This window comes from Emydura macquarii, unplaced genomic scaffold (assembly GCF_026122565.2).
Source record: "Emydura macquarii macquarii isolate MOO-44397 ecotype Brisbane River unplaced genomic scaffold, CSIRO-AGI_Emac_v2 contig_369, whole genome shotgun sequence".
In the NCBI taxonomy this organism is placed as follows: Eukaryota; Metazoa; Chordata; order Testudines; family Chelidae; genus Emydura; species Emydura macquarii.
In genome coordinates, this window is record NW_027130506.1 from 6647629 (window position 1) to 6668909 (window position 21281).

At 42.3% G+C, this 21281-nt stretch overlaps 1 protein-coding gene across 2 annotated transcripts in view; it reads left to right on the forward strand.

Moving 5' to 3' along the window:
- Positions 1-21281, forward strand: part of NSMCE2 (NSE2 (MMS21) homolog, SMC5-SMC6 complex SUMO ligase) — a 170890-nt gene that overhangs the window by 71261 nt on the left and 78348 nt on the right. For both annotated transcript variants that reach the window (XR_010916855.1, XM_067531378.1), the window contains exon 4: positions 4952-5105. Coding sequence is in view for 1 of the 2 variants with exons in the window: in XM_067531378.1 (XP_067387479.1) it covers positions 4952-5105 (154 nt within the window). In the remaining variant the exon portion in view is untranslated. The remainder of the gene's footprint in view (positions 1-4951; positions 5106-21281) is intronic.

Below are 21281 nucleotides of genomic sequence, written 5' to 3' on the forward strand. Positions count from 1 at the left end.
CTATCAAGGTGAATTGGGACTGATATCAAGGTTTGTGTGTCTCTGTATTACACTGCTTTCCCCCTGTTTCATGGGACAGCATAAGCATCACAAGAGAGAAGCTGCTTGTGCACAGCTGTTTACTTTGTTATTATCAGGGATCCTAGAAATCTATTTGTCATGGAAAAACATTGAAAAACGCAGAATTTGTGTTTTTACAGAGAATCTTTAGTTTTTACATTTTACATTTACACCAGCCACCTGGGACTGACCAACTAATCCCCTGCTGCCTGGAGTTGACCGCCCAAGCCCCAACCGCTGCCAGCCTTGAACGGCTGGTGGGTCAGTTAATATGGAGAGCCCGATGATGGAGGCTTGGATAAACAGGGTTCTCTTGTATATCAATAAAACATTATGTTCAACTGATAACTATATATATTGTTGCTAGGAAAACTGAAGTTCAGCGTTTAATTTTAATTGTGGGGAAAAAAACAAATGTTTATGTGTTTTTATTTGAGAATGTTTTCTTTATCACAGAAAATTGGGATCCTTGGTTATTATAGTAGATAGGTATGCCCTGATTATTCACCTAGAATGCACTGATCTTCCAGCAGATCTACTTGTCTTGTTGGTAATGGCTCAGGTGGCAACACAGTGGTGTGGCCAGGGCATGTATCTATACCAGTGGTTCTCAGCCTGCGTGCTGCTTGCGGCCCAGTCAGCATACAGCTGTGGCCCATCTGACATCCTCAGGGCCATACAGGTAGTATATATATTGTGTGGATGCAGCCCACATAACACATAGAGAGCTGCATATGTGGCCTACAATAATAGATAGATTGAGAACCATAGGTCTATACCAATCGCAGTGATGAGAGGGATCTCTCTCCCTTTGAACGTGAACAGGACTTGAATTTCATCTTTCAGATGTGTGAACTAAGTGATTGTTGATCTACACATAAAGGAATGTCCTGTTGATGTCTGTCTAATCTGGCTCTCTAGGTGTCAGCCACTGAATCACGGGCAATCTGGCCTAATGATTGGAGCAAAAGTTCATTCTACCAGTTAGAGCTGAATCCAAATGAGGCAAACCCAGGAGCAAAATCAGAGGTTGTAGCTGGGTGTCATAATACAAAGCCTAAAATGAAGGTGTGACCAGAGTTACAGTCAGAAGATGTAGCAGAGGGTCAGAGCTCGGTGTCAGAAACCAAAGCCTAAGCCGAAGAGTTAACTGGAGTCACAATCAGAAGCTGGAGCCCAGGGTCTGAGCTAGCAGTCAGAAATCAGAAAGAGCCTGGGGAGCTAGAGGCAGGCACAGGATCAAGCACAGCAGCAGGCTGGAAATGCATTGAGTAACCATTGGACTGATGCTGCTATTAAGCTTAAGTATCAGCCTGCTGACTCCTTCAACCAGTCAGGTGGTGCAGTGAATCAGACCATTTTTGTCAGGGTCAGCTGCACTTATTAATTTGCTAGGAGACTGGCTGTGCTGCAGGATAGGCCCCAGACGCTAGGTTTATATGTTGTGCGGGTTATCTGAGCACCTGTCGTTTCCCAACCATATATGTCCTGTTAGGAAAGTGGTTTCAGCCCACAGCACGAAATAATGTATCACAGTCATGAAATGGCTCTTGTGAGTGGAATTATATTATTGCTCTTGAAGATCTTTAGAACTGCTCATGTTCTCTTCAGAAAGTAGTTGCTTAGTTCTTGCTGGTTTGCTAGATTAGCAAAAGTGTGTTTTGCCAGAATGTCACCAGATGAGGGAGCTGAGCTGTTATCCTTCTTTGGTTGATACAGATGATAAAGGTGTTGTATACATGATAATTCTGTGGTCATTTACCTCTGTCAGCTGTAAGGTCCATGCTTGCTGGAGGTCATCCAAATGCAATCTCTTAGAACATACACCAGTCCTTGGTAATGTAATGATGCAAGTTCTGGCCCTTGGATTCTGTGGTTTTCATGCTCACGTGAATGTCATGTCCACGTTCTATGCCATGTCTGAAGTGCCTCCACTACTGGAAGTTGGGGGTGGGAGAGGCTGTCCTCCAATAAGATGAGATAGGTACTTTTATACTATCAGGATTGCATTTGACCATGCCACTCATCTCACTTATGGTTCTGGGTGCATTGTTTAAGGACATTAGGCTGACAGTTCTCTGAGTGCTCTTGTCCCACATGAGTCACAAGCAGATCAAAAAGTGAATAGCATGGTCCTCAATGCCTTACCTCTGACTGTTTCTTCTGGGATAACTTGCATCTATGTGTGTGGTGAGCTCATGTAGAGAGGGACAAGAGCTTGTGTAGAGTGGCTGGCATTGTCTCTGTGGCACATAGCTGTCTGAAGCTTCTTCTTTGCTCCTTATGAGAGTTTCAACAACTTTGGGATCACAAATGTGGGCATGGCTTGTGGTCTGCATGACTGTATCTGGCAGAAGCAGCTGCTGTTACATAAGTATTTTAGCCAGTGTACCATCATTATTGATAGGGTGTGGGTCCTAATGATTGACTGCTCTTAGGATATGACTCGGGTGCAGGTACACATCCATTGGTTACATATCAAGCAATGACAGTGATAGCAGTCTGGTAAGTTGCTGTAGAGAGGAGTATATGTGAAGTATACACTGTCTGAATTAGTATGTCTTGTATTGGTTTTTATATGTGTTTCAACTTGATAACTGGTTTCTTGTGCTGCCAGTTTCTGAAGGCCATGATTTCTGCAACTGAGTGCAGAACGATGTTGCTTTCTGTTGTGACTGAACCTCTCTTGGAGCAATTTGCAGTTCTGAGTCCTAAATTTGTCCATTAATGCAGCAATTGCACACTGCCAATTGTCACTGCTTGCCCTGGGCCTGGAATGTCTATTTCCAGTTGGCTCCTTTGCCTCAAAGAGCAGGTATTAGGGGTACTGTTACCTGCTACCTGGCTGTTCTGTGAGCCCTGCTGCTAACCATTGTCTGCTGATGGTTTTTCCAGCCTTCTTCATATCCTATGCTGTGTCCTGCCTGTGAGCGTGGTCACTATGCTCTGATGGGATGTGTCTACATAGGGATCAAAGGCCTGCAGTATGGTTGCATCTGGCCTGGCTCAGCTAACTTGGGCTTGTGGGACTAGGGCTGCAGGGCTAAAAATTGCTCTGTAGTCGTTCGGGCTTGGACTGGAGCCTGAGTACTGAGAACCTCCATCTTTGCAGGGTGCCAGAGCTCAGACTCCAGCTGAGCCCAAATGTCTGTCTGGACAGCAGTTTTTCAGCCCCGGAGCCTGAACCTTGCAAGCCCGAATCAGCTGACCTGAATCAGACATGAGTTTTTATCCCTGTGTAGATATACCCTGGGTAGTTATCTGTGGCTGACCACCATGTTCAACTGTTGTCATGCCTTTCTTGAGGCAAGTGTTTTTTCTCTCCAGGACCAGGTGCCTTAAGACTGCATGGTTTTCTACTATTTCTCTGCCTAGCCCATTGTTAGGAGAGGCAACTTGCACCTCGCTATGCTCTCTCTGCCAGACTGGCTTTGCTGTTGACAGGCCTGCTATTTCGGTGAATGAATTTGCCCTTCCTTCATGGATGGCCGAGTTTCTCTGGGGCTGTGTAGCCTTTTGCGTATTCTCGCACAACCTGCATCCACACAAGAGCCTGCTGCTGCACAGACATGGCATCTTCGGCTCTTGAAATAGAGTATTACACCAGGGGTCTCTAGCCTCTTTGTACCTCTTGGAACCAGTAGGAGATATGATGTAATGGCTTGACCTGGCTGATTCACCCAGTAGCCTTCCTTGGCAGGCTGCTCCTTTCCAGCCCTATTGCATGCATAGGAGGTGTGTTTTGGTCTGGCAGGTGATGCACTCTAGCATGAGAGGTAGAGTATGGTTTGCTCAAGAGAAATGTTGTGTGTCTCTCTTCCTCTTTCAGAAATGCAACCTTTTGGTCTGTCTATCCCTGTTTGCGATTGGCTGGGGCAATAATCACATGGAATAGTGTTAAAAAAATGGAAGAAAAAAAATCTAAGTCTTGTCTTTGGATTCTCAAAATGCTTTTCATATGGTTAGAACAGTATGCCTCTCTCTCCTCATACGAGTGCCCTCATTTTCCGGCTCCAAATTCCTTTTCTTTCATCAAGCCTTGCAGTTACAGTGACCACATGCAAATGCTCTGAAGGGTAAGGATCATGACTCTTTACTAGCCTATAAAGCACATTGCCCACTGTTGGTGCTATGCAAATAAATAAGACGTTGTGTTTCTGTATATATTATCTTTTTGTATTGTCTGGTACTGTGCTAATTCATGCACATAGATTGTAAGCGCCTAAGCAAAACTGGTTGGAAAATTAGAGAAAAACATGCAAATATTTTGATGAAATTTCATCTCCAGCTCTTTGGGGCAGGGACTTATTCTTTAGTATATGTCACATATCTTAAGTGTGGCCTAGTAGATAGAACACTGAACTGGGACTCAGGACACCTGGATTCTATTCCTGGCTCTGACTTACTCAGAAACCTTGGGGAAGTCCCTTCATGTCTCTGTTTTTCAGCTTCCCCATCAGTAAAATGGGGATAATGATACTTATCTCATTAGTAAAGTACTTGAAGATATACTGATGAAAAGTGCTATATAACAACTAAATAATAGCAGTAGTAAGATGTGTATATAACAGTATCCCGTGTACCCTTAAAATCTTTATGCTCAGTTGCTAAATTGTATTTATGAGGTATGCAGTTTTACCTATTCTGAGTAGAGGGAATACTGCCTGTGCAGCAGCACAGGTAAATGTTTCTGTTCATTTGTCTAGAATGGTGACCACTGGATATATAAATAATTTCCATGGGGTAGTGATTCCAGAATGTTATAGCCTTTGGCTAGTTGAAGACTGGCGAAGATACCATTCAGTTCATACTATTGCACCTACTCTCTTTGCTTTAGGTTAGGGGGCTATGTTATTATGAGTAACAAAGTTGCATTTATTTTTCTTTTCAGATAAAACGAGACAAGCCAGAAAATATACCAGATCTAAAAGATTTAGTAAAAGAAAAATTCACTGCATTGGAAAGGAAGAACAATGACTCAGATTTGCGAAGAAATGAAAAATATATACATTTTATGGAACAGCTTAAAAGAATGAGAGAACAGTGTAAGTCTTCATTTTTTAAAATAATGGTTTCCTGGAAATACAATATGGTTCTATATATACATCATATTTCAGTTTATTACTAAATTGTTTTAAAATGCAAACCAACCAAACACAGCTCAAATTTTCACATGTATTCTTCATATAGGACTTATTTAAATATATCATTTACATAGTTATGTAAACAGTAAGTAACAACTTTATGATTTTATTTAGGCTTTCATGGTGCTTGTCTTATTTGCATACATATGCAATGTAAATCTTGTTTCACATCCCTTTTTTCTGTTTAGAGGTGGGTACTTCTTTTAAAGATACTATTTTCTCTTAATTGGTAGGATCTCCCAAAAGAATTAGGTAAGCTGTTTTCACTTGTCATTTTAACAAATTGCCCCTATTTCACAACTTAGGATGTGTTGCAACTCTAAAGAGACCTTTGCTTTAATCGTAGAACTATATTGCTGGAAAATGCTTACTCTGTGTGTTCTCAGGTTTACTGCTTCTACACAAGCATTGTGTAACAATGTAGCTTATTAACATCTGTCTGGCTTAATTCATGTTGATTCACCAAGTAGTAAAATTTTAAGTTATTGTGCTTGAGCTGTCAGGGAAGTTAGGAAGTTAGCAGTTCTAGTGTTTATACAAGACAGCAAAATCATGAGTTTGTTTTTATTGCACAGTGACTGTAATAGCTATTAAAAAAATCATTCTGAGCACTAATACTGGGAAAATTCATGGGTCCTAAAATCATTTGTATCGTTCTTACCTTGTCCAATCATTACACTTTAGAATCAATTATTCTGCTTTCCATCCCTTGACCCCATCCCTGTGTCATCCTCCCACAACAGACACACATGTGGATTTCAATAAAAACTGATAGCTCATTAATTGTGGGAATCACAGATTAATGATGTATACAATTGGAATATGAGACTCTGGTTGCTTTCATAAAACAGTGTTTTTTAACTTGCAATCCTGGACGCTGATCCAAAGCCTACTGGAATCAGTGGAAAGACTCTCCTATTGTTTTCATTGTGCTTTGGATCAGTCCCCTAGAAAGACTCATGGAGTGAGAGGATGATGATATTGAATTTTAGGTCTGATACCTCAAGACTTATGAGGAGTAGAGCTGAATGCTGTGCATCATTTGAAAAGCAAGAATCCAAGCTCTCCATGGTGTGTGGCATTTGTTTCCTGTCCTTACGGTTTACAAGGTATTGGGCTTCAGAACGATCACTGGCCTATCAGTCCAACAGTGTTCTTGGGACTGCTCTGAGACTGAGTATAGCAAGATGCAGACCACAACCAATGTAACCTTCAGTCCTGTATAATCATAAAATTATTGTCCCCCCATCATTATATTGTAATTTCAGATTTCCAGGTATTTGTAACTCAGAAACTAAGAACTTGATAATTGAAATTGGATTTGTTTCCCACCCTGTAATTGCCTGTAGATTTCCTGCCCTAAATAAATTTCATCTGTGGCCAAGTGACCAAGTATTAACCAGTAGAAATTTTAAAAATCACCCAAATTAATGAAGCATAATAGAAATCACATTTTTTGTAGAAGGGGAGTATTTTATTGTTGCTGTTGCCTGAAACCCAGTTGCTATTTCTCTTAATAGCCATTAAGATTTTTATTTTGGTTGTTGAGTGAAGATGAATTGAGAGGATGCCAGCAGAATGTGTAAGATGATGTTGAATGGGCCAGTGTGCTCTGTACATGGACTGTTGATCAGTTGTGTCAGTCTGGTAGCATCACACACATGTTGTTTTTGATCAGGTGTTCTATCATGTTTGAGCCTATAACAATGCTTAGAATAACCCAAAAGGTTGAATGGAAAAACATTAGATGAACTTTACAAGCAAACTTGGATACACTCTAATAATCCTATATTCAAATAAACACACTGGAACCTTCATCTCTTTCTCTGTTTTCAAAAGGAAAACTAAATGCCTCTTTATGGCTGAGAATATAAATGCAGAAGAGATGGGAAATGCTAAGTTATACTTCACAAAACAACCACAACTCTGCTTCCTTGTGCACCTGTCCATACTATGCATATATCCATGTCAGCTCTTGCTCAAGAACACTCTCCCTGAAATGGCCTGTAAAGCCAGCATTCTTTCTTCTTTTTGTTGTCCCCTTAAGAACCACTTTTACCATGAAGCCTACAGGAAATTGCCAAGTGATAATGGTTGGGTAGAGAGCCAGCAGGGATTGTTCATATACAATTGATATATAAAATTTATATAATTTAATGTGATAATGATTTGGAGCCATCACATTGTGCACTAGCTAATCTGTGTAGCCATGCAATCTTCTTACTGAGATCCTTGTCCTCCCACTCCTTCTCTCCTATTGGTTGTTACCCTCACATGTCACTTGTCTTTAAAAAAAACCAAACCCAAAACCTGAATTTGCAAGCACATGAATTGAACTCATTGGGATTACTCATGTGCTTAAAATTACTCACATATATAGATTTTTGTAGGCTCAGAGGCTAAGATTGTAAGCTCTTTGGGGCAGAGACTGCATCTGCCTGTGTGTTTGTACAGTACCTAGCACAATCAGGCCTTTATCCTCATAGAGGCCTCTGAGCACCACTGGACTATAATCAGGAAATATTAATAATATTCTAAGACATAAGATTCAACACCAATAGAATAGTATCGGAATCTAACTAAGTGCAGATACCTGTGCACTGGTACCTAAGACAATGTGTCTAGAGAAGGAATGAGCCACAGGGATGGGAGTCAAGACATTCTAAGTTATAATCCCAGCTCTATTGCTGATTTGGGGCCTAATTCAAAAATCATTGAGCTAAGTGGCAAGACTCCCATTGTTTTCTATGGGCTTTAGATCAGAGCCATAGAGCACTGTGTACGTATTAAGTATTGTTGTTTTCTTTATTATTGTTTGTTAAGAGAACCATACAGTCACACAGGTTCAAAGGTCATGAAATGCCCTAGTAAAGATGTATGTACTTTCTTTAACTGTGTCCTTTTATGAGTGCTTGATCTCATAAACATGACTCAAGTGGTACAATGTAATATCACAATTTGTCTGCAACTTAGGTACACATTTTTTTAAAATTGTTTTCTCTAAGATAGGTAGCTGAATAATTTCCTCAGCAACCACTTGCTATGCATTGTATTTTCAACTGGCAGCATTGCCTCTCTTAGGTGCAATTCAGAGGAATTCTTTCCCTGTTCCAAACAGAGTGTACACATACTGTGTAAAGCCCAAATTTACCTCTTTTGGTTCACTGGTAACCCCAATAACAATATCAAAACTTAAACTTCAGCCAAAGACTTACATTTTCTTCAGCTAGACTGCTCCTAGAATTTCTTTGGAGGATCTTCTCTGCCCCACTCTCCGCTTTCCCATCTCAGGGTTTGTCTTCACTTCATGATTACTGTGCCTACGCTGACTGGAAAGATTTTCCCATCAACACAGGTAGTCCACCTCCCCGAGAGGTAGTAGGTATGGCAATGGTAGAAGCCCTCCCATTGACAAAGCACTGTCTACACCCGGAGTTAAGTTGGTATAACTGGATTTTCCATATCCTTGAGCAACATAGTTTACAATGTTTACATACCAAGTTTACAATGTAAGTTTGTAGTGTAGACCAAGGCTCAGAGAAGCACTCGAATGCCTCTTATGTGTAGGTTGGAGGTAAAATGATCTACCTGCCAGCATGAGTCAGCAGTAATTATTCTGCATCTTTGTGCATGGTTTTGATACCTGAGTTCAGAGTGTCTCAGCTGAGGACCCTGCATTCTTATGGCACCCTGTTACAGGCAGCTAACTCGGAAGCTGAAATAGCTGAACTCACATGCACAGCACAGACTGTCTTAGGCAGAATATAGAGGATAAAACAGTAAAATATAATGGTAATTTAGGTAGAAATTAGAAGATCTGGTAATTTCTCACTCTTATTCTAAGGTATGATTTGATACTGAGTATGTTGTATGAAGTGTAAGCATGCTTTAACATGCATTTGTATTATAAATTACTATAAATGACTTTTCATGTTAAGGTTGTACACGCATCCTGATCTGCAGCTTCATTGCTGAGTGCTTAGCCATGCAACTTGTTCAACACTTTCAATAAAGCTTTTGGTATGGAATTTCCTGGATTATAAAAAAGAAAGAAAGAGAAAGCAAGAAAAGCATAAAAAGGAATTGATCTGTGCTGGGTTTCCAAAACTTCTAGAACTATGCAAAATGTACTGTGCATGCATGACAAGTGATTTTCAAAGATGCCTGGGTTCCATTTTGAAAATTGACTTAGATTCTTAAGAGAGAGAAGGCAGATGTGGAGCAACTTCTGCTGGTGGAAGGAACAAACTTTTGTGCTACACAGGGCTCTTCCTCAGGTCCCTTAGATTCTTATGTCATACAGTCATGTCTTAGTCTCCTAAGTCACTTAGCGGCACTTTTGAAAAATTTACTCAGAGTCAAATCCAAACCAGTTGTAACTGGAGCACTGGTAGGCACTTCCAGCACTGAAGTCTATTTCATCTTTCTATTCTTAGCTGCTTAGATTGTCGAGGAGTTTAAAAAAAAGTGCAATTATTTCTTTTATAATGGTAAAATTACATTTTTTTTTTACCATTCCCCCCACTCTCAAAAATGACTGAGCTATCTCTGTACAAATGTTTAAAAGAAATCACTTTAGGACACCGATGAATTGTGGAAAATGTAATCATAAAGTGTGAAAATTTCAATGTTCTAAATTATTGCTAATGGGGTTAGAAAGGAAATTGCTCTGCAGCCTTAATTGTAGATTTGGTTGACACCCACCATCATGCATAAGGGTCTGAATTCTTCAAGGTGCTGAGTGAGTGAAGTCCCTGATTCAGTGAAATGCTTAAGCACATGCTTAATTTTAAGCACATAAGTAGACACACAGAAATCAATGAGATTACACATGTGCTCGAATGTTTTGCTTGCTTGTGATGAGAGCTCAACACCTTGCAGGACTGAGCCCAAGATAGGTCATGGTTACTGTGGAATCATACTTTTGCATTTTGTATCTCTTGGATGTTTTTAAAATCTTAACTACTATATAATGTTGCATTAATATAGCCTTTTCATTTGATGCCAGTGTATATCAAAGGCACCCTCTGGAATGCTATGTGAGATTTTACCTTCCTTCAAGGAAGATAAGAATGAAGATCTTATTTAATTTGAGAGTGTTAGTTTAATTCTCATAGTTCCTAGAATAGCTAATCAGGAGGTACAATCTCTACCTCTGTGACCCATGTTACTAACTTTTATTGATCTGAGGTTATTTAGTTTCCCATTTAATGTTCAAAGGATGCCAAGTTTCTTAGTTGTTTTATAGTAGCTGGTTGCATGCACTTTGGAATTCTAGCCATTTCACGCACGCACAAAAAAAACCAAAACTCATTTTGTAGAAAACATTAACACTCAAGTGAATGTCTGAATATTGCAGGGTTTGCCAACCAATTTAAGGAGTGCATTTGGAAGGATGGGAGAGAGAAAATGTTGTTGATAGGGTAACAAATCATTTTTAGATGCACTATTAGTTTTGGCAGTCCTTTTTTCCTAGAAAATAAGCAATGGGATGTAGTTTGGAATGTAACAACATGCATTTGTAATGAACCTCCCTGTCCTCTACAGAGGCAGAACTATGCTTCGGAAGCTTTGGAAGGCAAGAGTTGATACCAGAGTTGACGTTTTGCTAAGGTAGATTCATGGCCAATATAAACAAGGAGGCATTTTCAAAAGATACAGATTTAATTGTAGCTGTTTAAATAAGGATGCCAAGGAATAACGTTGTCTGATGTACTTATTTCAAAATCATGCATTTGGCAGGATTTGTAATTTAAAAATTTTCTTTTAAATGCGATTTTAGGTAGTAAAATAATGCTATGAAAGGAAGTCTCTTTAAATTTATAAAACAGGAAAGATTGAAGTAAATTAATTTGCCTCTGTTATAAGGAAACAAGCACTAACATGATATACTATAGTATTTAGTGCTTGACAAGCATCGTCTAATTAATCCCCACAACACTCTAGTGGGGTTAGGTAGATTATTATTATCTCCATTTAGCTGATGAGAGACTCGAGACACATGGGTGAAGCTACTTGCCCAAAGCTATACAACGACTCATTGTCAGACCTGGGATTGCATTTTGACAGTTCTTAACTTCCAGACCTGTGCTAATTTCTCATCTTTTTAGTCTCAGCTATTTTGGCATTGCAGCATTTCAAAAAAGAAGGTTGCAATCTTTTAAAAAAATATTTTCATTATTGTAATTATAATGGGGAAAGTATAATTTTAATTAATTACACAGAGACCAATTCTGGGAAGTTTCAGCTTGGATGGCGAAAGCTATGAGTGATTGAAAATCGGTTTAGAGTGGATACTGTTATGACAGTCAGTGCTGTACATGACTTGAATTTTTGGTCTCAGTAAGTGGAAGGTGTTATAATATATCAAAGAGAGGAAGAATGATCCAGTGGTTATGGAGCTAGCCTGGGACCTGAGACACCCAGGTTCAGTTGCTTGCTCTGCCACAGACTTCTTGTGTGACTTTGGGGAAGTCATTTAGGGCTGGTCAACACTACAAAGTTTTGTTGACAAAAGTCAGTTTTGTTGACAAAACAGAGGAGGTGCACACACTGAAATGCTTCTCCCGCTGATGTGACTCCCCTGCTATGCTGACATAATAAAACCACCTCAACGAGAGGTGTAAGGCAGCAGTGTCATTGTAGAAGATGTTGCATTCCTTACATGGGCTGTTGGCTGCCATTCTTGTCAATTTCACAGCTCTTCTGGGGCCATGAAATTCACAAGAAAGCCAGGCAGTTAGAGCCCATCTGCCCCTTGCTTTCCTGGAGAGCTGAGTGGCTGAAACAGGGCGAGAAGCCCTGGGCAGCTGGACCCTGCTCCCATCAGGGAACGTGGAGGCGAGAAGCCCTGTGTGGCTTTCCCCAGTTCCCAGCAGGGAACGAGGAGCGGAGAAGCCTGGAGCGGCTTCCCCTGGCTCCCAGCAGGGAATGCAGAGGGGAGAAACACCAGGCAGCTTCCCCCATCTTACAGCTGGGAATGGGGAAGGGAGAAATCCCAGGTGGCTTCCTTGACTCCTGGCAGGGAATGATGAGGAGAGATGCCTAGGTGGATTTGGCCTGCTGGGAGCTGGACAGCCTTGTCAATTTCATGGCTGAGTGGGGAGCGGGGGAAGGGGAGAGCTGGAGGAGGCAGTACTCAGGAGCCCAGGAGCCTGTAGGGCAGGGAGCTGGGCGCCCAGGCTTTCAGTACCCCACTCTGTCCCTCTTAGGTCAGTGGAAGTGTTCCTGGTGAGGACAGACACCACCGACCCAAGGACGTAGTGTGAACATCAGCCACCACAGTAATTAATGCATAACTAACATAGGTCAACTTATTTTTGTAATGTATGCAAGGCCTTAGTTTCTCTGTGCCTCACTTCCCCATCTATAAAATGGAGATAATAGCACTTCTTACCTCACAGGTTTGTTGTTAGGGTAAACACATTAAAGATTATGAGATGCTGAGATACTACAGAAATCAGGGCCATGGAGGTTCCTAAGAAAAGCCTGTATCACAAAATTACCATCTGTTGGCAATCTCAGCTGAAAGTCCAAAGACAGAATGAACCATGGGCTCTGAACTCTCTTGTCACCCTCTGAGGTGGTCCTTCCAGGTCACAGATGAAGTACAGCAGCAGGACAGCTCAAGGAAGCTTGCACTGAGCTTACCCATTCTGTACCTACTTGGTGGATTAATAGAAAACTTCAGTCTCCAGGGTGGTCAGATCGGCACTAGATAAATATGAAGAGGAAAACATGAGTGAGTAGGCATTTTTTACTGAGAATAAATGATTCAGCCTTACATGTACAGTAAAAATGTCTTGTTTGGGCAATTTATTTTTAGTTTCTTGGAAGCTTTTCTGACTTCTGTTGGCTTGAGTTTTTCTTTAGAAGTTAGGTAACTGCTGGTGACCATCATTGTGGCAAACATCATCAAAGATCATTTCAGTCTGTTCCCATATTTCTTGATGATAAAATAATCCATGTATGCAACTCATAGAATCACAAAAATCACATCATGTCTTATAAATTTCAGATAAGTAATATACATATAAATAATCCCTGTAGTTTGCATCTAAATTTCTGAAATCTTTAAGAGATTGCAAGGATCGACCGTTTGGGTCATGCCACGTTTCACGTAAAGCATAAGGAACATGTTATTTCTGGTCCGCAAAAGCATGACAAATTATGTCAAAAAGATTTTATGTTCACTCCTGTGTTGTTGTTTTTGATCTTTTTCTGGAAAATTAAACATTTTTTGAGTAGTGTTCCTATTGGTGCTCCATTGTTGAGTGTGTCTGCATCCCTGTGCTGCTGATTGGAGAACTTCGGTAGCAGTGTCAGTTCAGCCTATGCATGCGCAGCTCCTCCCCTGCCTCGAGACTAGCCAGCATGCACAGGCAAACCCTCCTCAGTTCGTTCTCAACCGCCCCGGCCAGAGACTGAGCTATAGCTGTCTGTTCGTGGGTTGTTAACTCTTTCAGAACTGACAGCTATAGATCGCTCTCTAGGCATACAGGGACCCTGGGCAGGCTCAAACAGCAAGCCTCCCATGCCTCTAGTGTGGCATATCAGCAAACAGGGAGACACCCTCCTTCAGCCACGACTTTAAGGGCTTCTGAATCCCGTGAACAGTCAGGGGAGGAGGTAGAGGCTGAGGTGGAGGAGGAAGTTATTCCTCAAGCCCACTTCTTGTCATCATCACCAGACAAGACGGTGATGCCTCCTTCGCCATCAGTGGCTGACGATTTGAAATTATTCCAGGACCTGGCAAAAGTATGGCAGAGGCCCTGCAAATACCATTACAGGAGGTGACTGAGTCTCACCACAGGCTGGTGGACATTTTACATTCCTCCACCTCCTCCAGAGTGGCCCTCTCTATTAATGAGGCACTCCTGGACCCAGCCAAAGTCAGATGGCAGACCCCTGTGTCTGCCCCACCAACATGCAAGCAGGCAGAGAAAAAGTATTATATTCCAGCAAATGACATGGAATTTCTCCTTTTCTACCCACCTTCCAATTCCATCATTGTGGACGCAGTTAACTATAGGGGCGCCAGCATCAGTTCAAATCCACCCCTTATGATCGGGACTGGAAACATTTGGATCTGTTCAGCAGAAAGGCATATTCATCATCCCCCCTCCAGTTCCATGTAGCAAACTGTCACATCTTGTTGGCAAAATATGACTACCAATTCTACAAGAAAATCGGTTCCTTTATTGAGCAACTTCCTGACTCTGACAAGGACCAATTCAAGGCCATAGTCAACAAGGGCCAACTGGTGGTTAAAATGTCCCTCCAGTCCACACTAGATGCATCAATGTGGCATGATTGATTTCCACAACCATTGTGATGAGACAGGTTTCATGACTTAATTTATCTGGCTTCCCTAAAGAGATCCAAACTATGGTGGAGGACCTTCTTTTTGAAGGGACGAAGTTACTTGCTGAGAAGACCGATGCATCCCTTCACACACTGAAAGATTCTAGGGCAACTCTTCAGTCCCTTGGGATCTATACTCTGGCCTACAAGAGAAAGTACAGCTCAAGTTCAAGCCCTGCTCATCCAAATACTCTCAATAATCATCCCAGTACTCGTCTCAGAGATCCTATGAGCTGCAGAGGAAGAAGCAGGGCGGGAAGCAGTCGGGATCTCAACCAACTTCCTTCCAGTGCTCAACCTCAAAGAGGCAGTTTTGACGGGTTGGTCGAGGTGCCCATAGAACATTCCCTCATCATCTCATGCTGGAAAACCTCACCCATCCCTTCAGAGACTGTCTTACCCCATTCCACAGCATTTGGGAACAGATAACCTCTGACAAATGGGTGCTGGAGATCATCCAGGATGGATATGCCATCTATTTCTCTTCCCTTCCCCCTCCCAAACACCCTTTCCCATCCCTCTTCAGGTTCCCTTCTCACAAGAGTCTGCTACACCAGGAGATAAACCATTAGTATAGGAACCATAGAGCCTGTCTCCTAACATCTAAGAGACAAAGCCTTCTATTCTCGCTACTTCCTATTACCAAAGAAAAAGGGAGGTTGGAGACTGAATGTCAGAGCACTCAACAGATATATCAAGGCGCAGAAGTTCAAGATAGTCCAGCATTAGAGAAAGGAGATTGGTTCTTGGCCATTGTCCTACAAAATGCATACTTCCACATTTCCATCACTACACTCTCAAGGTATCATGATTTATCCCTACCTAGACAACTGCCTTCTCAGGGGGCGTTCCTTTGCCAAAGCCCAATGAGTTACCCAGACTACACTGAACCTGTTTCCAGTGCTTGCAAATCAGTGCACAAAAATCGACATTAACACCAGTTCAAAGACCAGTTCAAAAACTCCATTCTGGTGAAGGTGCTTCTCCCACATCACAGATACCTCAGCCTCTCCATATTGAGTAGAGACACTACAACCCAGCCCTCAAATTTTGGCCAGACACTGCCTCCAGCCCCTGGGGCATATGGCCATGGGCACATCGGTCATATCTCATGCCAGACTACACATGATATGCCTCCAGTCTAGTTCAGTTCGATTTACAGGCCAAACAAACAAAACTACCATCAGTGCCCACCAACGTCAAGCAATCCTTGGATTGGTGGAAAGACTCAATAAATGTGTGTATGAGAATCCAATTTATTTAGCCTTCCCCATTGTTACTCCTGACCACCAATGCATCCCTCATAGGATGGAGTGTGCATATTAATGGTCTCATGGTGCAGGGCAAATGGTCACCATCCGAGATGTGCTTTCACATCAACCTGCTCGAACTGAGAGCGATCAGAAAAGTGTGTGCTCACTTCCTCCCACTGATCAAAGAAATGCCCACAAAAGTCATGACAGACAATGTGGCCTGCATGTATTACATAACCTGTCAGGGAGGCACCGGATCACACTCCCTGTGCATGGAAGCACTAAAACTATGGAATTGGTATATTTCCCACAATGTCATAATTTCAGTGGCATATCTGCCAGGAATGCACAACATGATTGTGGACAATCTCAGCTGCAAATTCCCGCTCAGCCATGACTGGGAAATAAATTCAGTGGTCCTACAAGACAGTCTGGCAATTGGGAACACCCAAAGTAGACCTGTTTGCTACATACCAGAACAAGAAAGGTCCTCAGTTCTGCTCCAGAGCAGGGATCGGACGACACTCCATGAGGAGATGCTCTCCTCCTTCCATGGGACAAGAGTCTTCTTTACGCCTTTCCCCCATTCCCTCTACTTCTGAAAGTCCTGTTGAAAGTGAAAAAAGAGAAATCAAGCATACTGATTGCTTCCAGCTGGCCCAGGTAGATGTGGTACCCTTACTCATCACAGCTGACACTATGTCCACCAATGACTCTTCCAATCACTCCATACCTGCTATCGCAGAACGAGGGACGCACTCTCCATCCTAACCTGCAGATTCTGAGGTTCATAGCCTGGCTCCTTCATGGTGCCAGCACATTGAAACATAGTGCTCTGAGGGGGAAAGGAGCTACTCGTTGTCCCTACCTACAAAGATGGAAAAGATTTCAAATCCCTCTGAATGCAGCCACCCTACTAATAGTCCAGGACTATCTCTTGACAAGAAATCAGGTCTCTCTATCAGCTCACTAAAGGTTCATCTAGCAGCAATTGTGACCTTCCACCAGCAGGTAGAAGGATGTTCAATCTTCTCCCATTGGACCACGAAGAGGTTTCACAAAGGCATAGCGAACCTCTTTCTACAACCTACACTTCCCACTCCTTAATGGGATCTCAACCTAGTGTTAAAAGGACTGACTAGACTGCCATTTGAACCCATGGCAACTTGTTCACTAACTCACCTCTCAATGAAGATAGAGTTCCTGATTGACATTACCTCAGCAAGAAGGATACGGGAGATAACAGCACTGATGGTGCATCCCCCCTTCAATGCGTTCTTCCCTGACAAAGTCAATCTTAGACCACATCAGAAATTCACTCTCAAGGTGCCTTCCGCTTTTCGTATAAACCAGCTTATTCAACTTCCTTTTATCCAAAAACCTCATCAGGATAATAGGGAAGCCATCCTCCATACTTAATGTGAGGAGAGCCTGGGCCTTCTATTTGGACAGAACAAGAGCTTTCAGAAAATCTCCAAGACTCTTCCTCTTCTTGGCAGATAGGTCAAAGGGTTCAGTAATTTCTGCTCAAAGACTCTCCAGATGGGTCTGGAGCTGTAGCTCTGTTACCAGATGTGTAATGTAGCACCCTCCATCTTCAATATGCATGCACTTGATGAGATTGATCTCCTCTTCCATTGCCTTCTACAAGGGTATCTCTGTACTGGAAATCCACAGAGCAGCTATCTGGGCATCTGCACATACCTTTACAGAGCATGACCAACTGCCCTCCCCTCTACTTTGGAGTTCTTGTCATTAACTCTGTGGTAGAAAAGAACTTAGGAGAATTCATCCACGCACGCTGGCTAGCATTGTGGCAGGACAGGAGCAGCACATGCATGGACTGAACGGACACTGCTACCAAAGTTCTCCAGTTGGCAGCACAGGGAACATAGGCACACCCTACAGTGGAGCACTCATAGGAACACACATCTCAAAGAACCATTGTTACTGCACAAGGTGAGTAACTTTGTCTTTTCTTTCTGATTAAATTCTAAGTGATTGATGAAAATATTTTGGCTTTTTTTGCCAAATCAGTATAAATAGTATGCCATTCTCAAGGGCAGAGAGAAGGAGAAATGGGGCCTTGGTGATAGCAGAAGGAGAGAGAAAGAGATTGAGAGCACAGAGGTAAAAAAAGAAAAAAGAGCAGAAGGTAGAGAAAATGAGAGAAGAAGAGAAGTGGGTGACTGATGGAAAGAAATAACCAGTTTAGTATTAATTATTTCATAGCACTCAAAAATGTGCTAGAGGCTTCGCAGCAAATTTAGAATGATTCAATCCCTACCTAAAGCGCTTACTGTGTAAATTTTAGACATGACAAAATGAACATGAGTGACAAACTGTAAGAATAAAATGGGACAAAGAAGGGTAGAGACACAGTACCTCAGTCATCTGGTTATTCAGTTTAGTTGTGTACTTCTTAGCAGTTCAGATAAAGAACTAAAGAAATGGGCGAGGATGGAGGAAAATCAAGAAAACAGTTATGCAGCTGTAAGGTTAATTAGCTTTATTTTATTTAAATTCATTTATTTGGCTGCTTGGAGAGATGCCTCTCTTTCCTGGAGGGGTGTTGGCTTTCTTTTTACCCCTTTTACGCCTGTGTGATCCCTTCAATACCTTGTATTTTGGTTCTCTATGCCCCCAATATGATACGGGTGTGTGAAGAAGATGCAGGAGCTCCATTGTAGCCAAGCATTTGTGCTGAGCATGAAGACCCAGGTTTTATCAGATAGAATGGGGAAGTGAATCTAAGACCAAGCAGAGCAAATGATGATCCATCACCATGTGTCAGCAGCACTCCCTGTGGCAATTTCACAGAAATTGAGTTTACTAAAAGGAAAATATTTGTATATTTACAGTACATTAAACATGTTTCTTCCTTATAGACCACAGTGTATCTCTCAGATAATTCCAAGCTGTTCATCCAATGCACGTTGCACCAGATGCTCAGCTAGTGTAAACTGGTGCAGTTCTACTTAAGTCACTGGAAATTCACTGATTTACACCAGCTGATCTGATCCACTATATTTATGACACACAGTAAACTTAATAAACATCCTTTAATTCCTTATGAGAAATTGTTGCCCTGCATTTGCATTGGCCACTTAATACAATTTTTAATATTTCAGTGGTTTCATTTCCCTACTGAAAGTGTCAGAAATGAATAAACTATAGTAAACTTAATATTTTATTCCAACTTAATATTTTATCAAGAGTGAAATGCATTTAAGACCAGCGAAGTTATTTTTTTTACTGATATCATTTGGTTGTTTTTTCCCCCTTAATATATGATTAAGTATGCCCCTCTTTCCCCAAACTCACAATCTGAGGCTTTACGGACCTAATCCAAAACACATTGAAGTCAACAGAAGTCTTTGCATTGATTTCAGTAGGCTTCTGATCAGACCCTATATGCCAATATCTGATACAAAATGAATTTTCTGACTGATTTAAATCAAACAAGAAACTAACGATATGTCTGTATTGTGGAGTGAAGTCGATTTAAATTGACCTTCACCTACCGAGCTGCAGAATTTGGAGGAGCGTGATCACACCACGCTCATTGCATTGGGGGATTGCATCCCCACTATCCGCACTTATGTTGACAATCAAAGTAGTGTATCTAAGTACCTATCCCACAATGCAACTATCCGCAGGGGCATTTGGAAAGGTTGTCATCCTCACATGACGTACTCCCTTCCCCCCTCCCTTCTTGTCCCAGTCCAAACAAACAGACGATCGCCTTTTTGCGCCATTTTTTCAAACCCCTCACTCTCTGCCATGCTCACGCCATTGCTTGAGAGGAATGGAGCCTGCTCAGCTCTGCACTGTTACTGTGAGCATCAGATACACCTCACGACTTATTCTGCAGTATTTTCAGGGGCGTGACAGGAGCTGCAGCGCTGAAAATTGCCATGTTACCGAGGCCACCTTGCTACAAGCGGTAGAACGAAACAATTCCCGTTTGCTGCAGGTTGTTACTCACCATCTGCAGTCAGTGGAGTGCCGCTTCTGGTCCCGGGAAACAAACCGTGACTTGTGGGATCACATAGTTATGAAGGTATGGAATAATGAGCAGTGGCTGCAGAACTTTCGTATGTGAAAGGCCACTTTCTTTGAACTTTGCAGAGAGCTCTCCCCAGCTATGAAACGCATGAATACTCGCTTGAGACCTGCTCTGACGGTGGAGAAGAGAATGGCCATCGCTTTTTGGAAGCTAGCAACCCCAGACTGCTACTGGTCAGGTGGGAATCAATTCGGAGTTGGTAAATCCACCGTGGGAGCAGCTGTAATACAAGTGTGCCAGGCCATTAATAGACTTTTGCTAAGAAGAGTAGTGACTTTGGGAAACATGGAGGACATAGTGGAAGGCTTTTCTGCAATGGGGTTCCCAAACTGTGGGGGGATCATAGATGGCCTTATATTAGTCCCAGACCACCTTGCCGCAGAGTACATAAATTGAAAGGGATACTTCTCAGTGGTGTTGCAGGTCCTTTTGGATCACAGGAAACGCTTCATCGACGTTAATGTGGGGTGGTCTGGAAAGGTGCATGATGCGCATCTTTAGGAACTCAGGTCTTTTAAGAAAGATGCAGGTGGGCACTTTCTTCCCTGACCAAAAAATAAATATTGGCGATATTTAAATGCCAATAGTGATCCTGGGGAACCCTGCCTATCCATTGCTCCCCTGGCTAATGAAGCTGTACACTGAGCAACTGGACAGTGACAAGGAGCCTTTTAATAATAGGTTCATCAAGTGCAGAATAATGGTGGAATGTGCATTTGGATATTTAAGGGCACACTGATGCAGTTTGCTCACTAGGCTAGACCTCAGTGAAGAAAACATCCCATAGTTATCTCTGTCTGCTGTGTGCTCCATAATGTCTGTGAGACAAAGGGGGAAAAGTTCCCATTGGGTTGGGTTGCAGAGGCAGATAGGCTGGCTGCAAATTTTGAGCAGTCAGATACCACTGCAACGCTGAGCGCCAATCATGGAGCGCTGTGCCTCAGGGAAGCATTGAAAAACCATTTTTGCAACAAGACACAACAGTAATGTGCATGGCTTATCTGTGCTGTGCTTTCACTTCCCTTCCCTTACCCATCCCCCACAGATCCAGTTCCATCCCCTTCCCCCTCACCCACCGTTCCAGTTCCGCCCCCACCTTCCTCCTTCCTTTGCTCCCTTCTTATCAATAAATAAAAAGTAATGAATTGTAAAGTAGTACTTTTTTATTGGTGATCCTTCACAGACGGGGGAAAAGGAAGATAATTTAATGTTCTGCATGCATTGTGTGGGGCCTAAGAGGGGAGACAGAGCCCAGTTTGGCTGTGCACACATGAAAGAATCACACATTCTCGCTCCTTAAAGGGGCCATCGCCTCTTTCTGCTCCCCTCAACTGGTGACAAGTGCAGCATGCTCAACCTCCTCCTAGATCACTTGGGGGTGGGGGCTAGGAA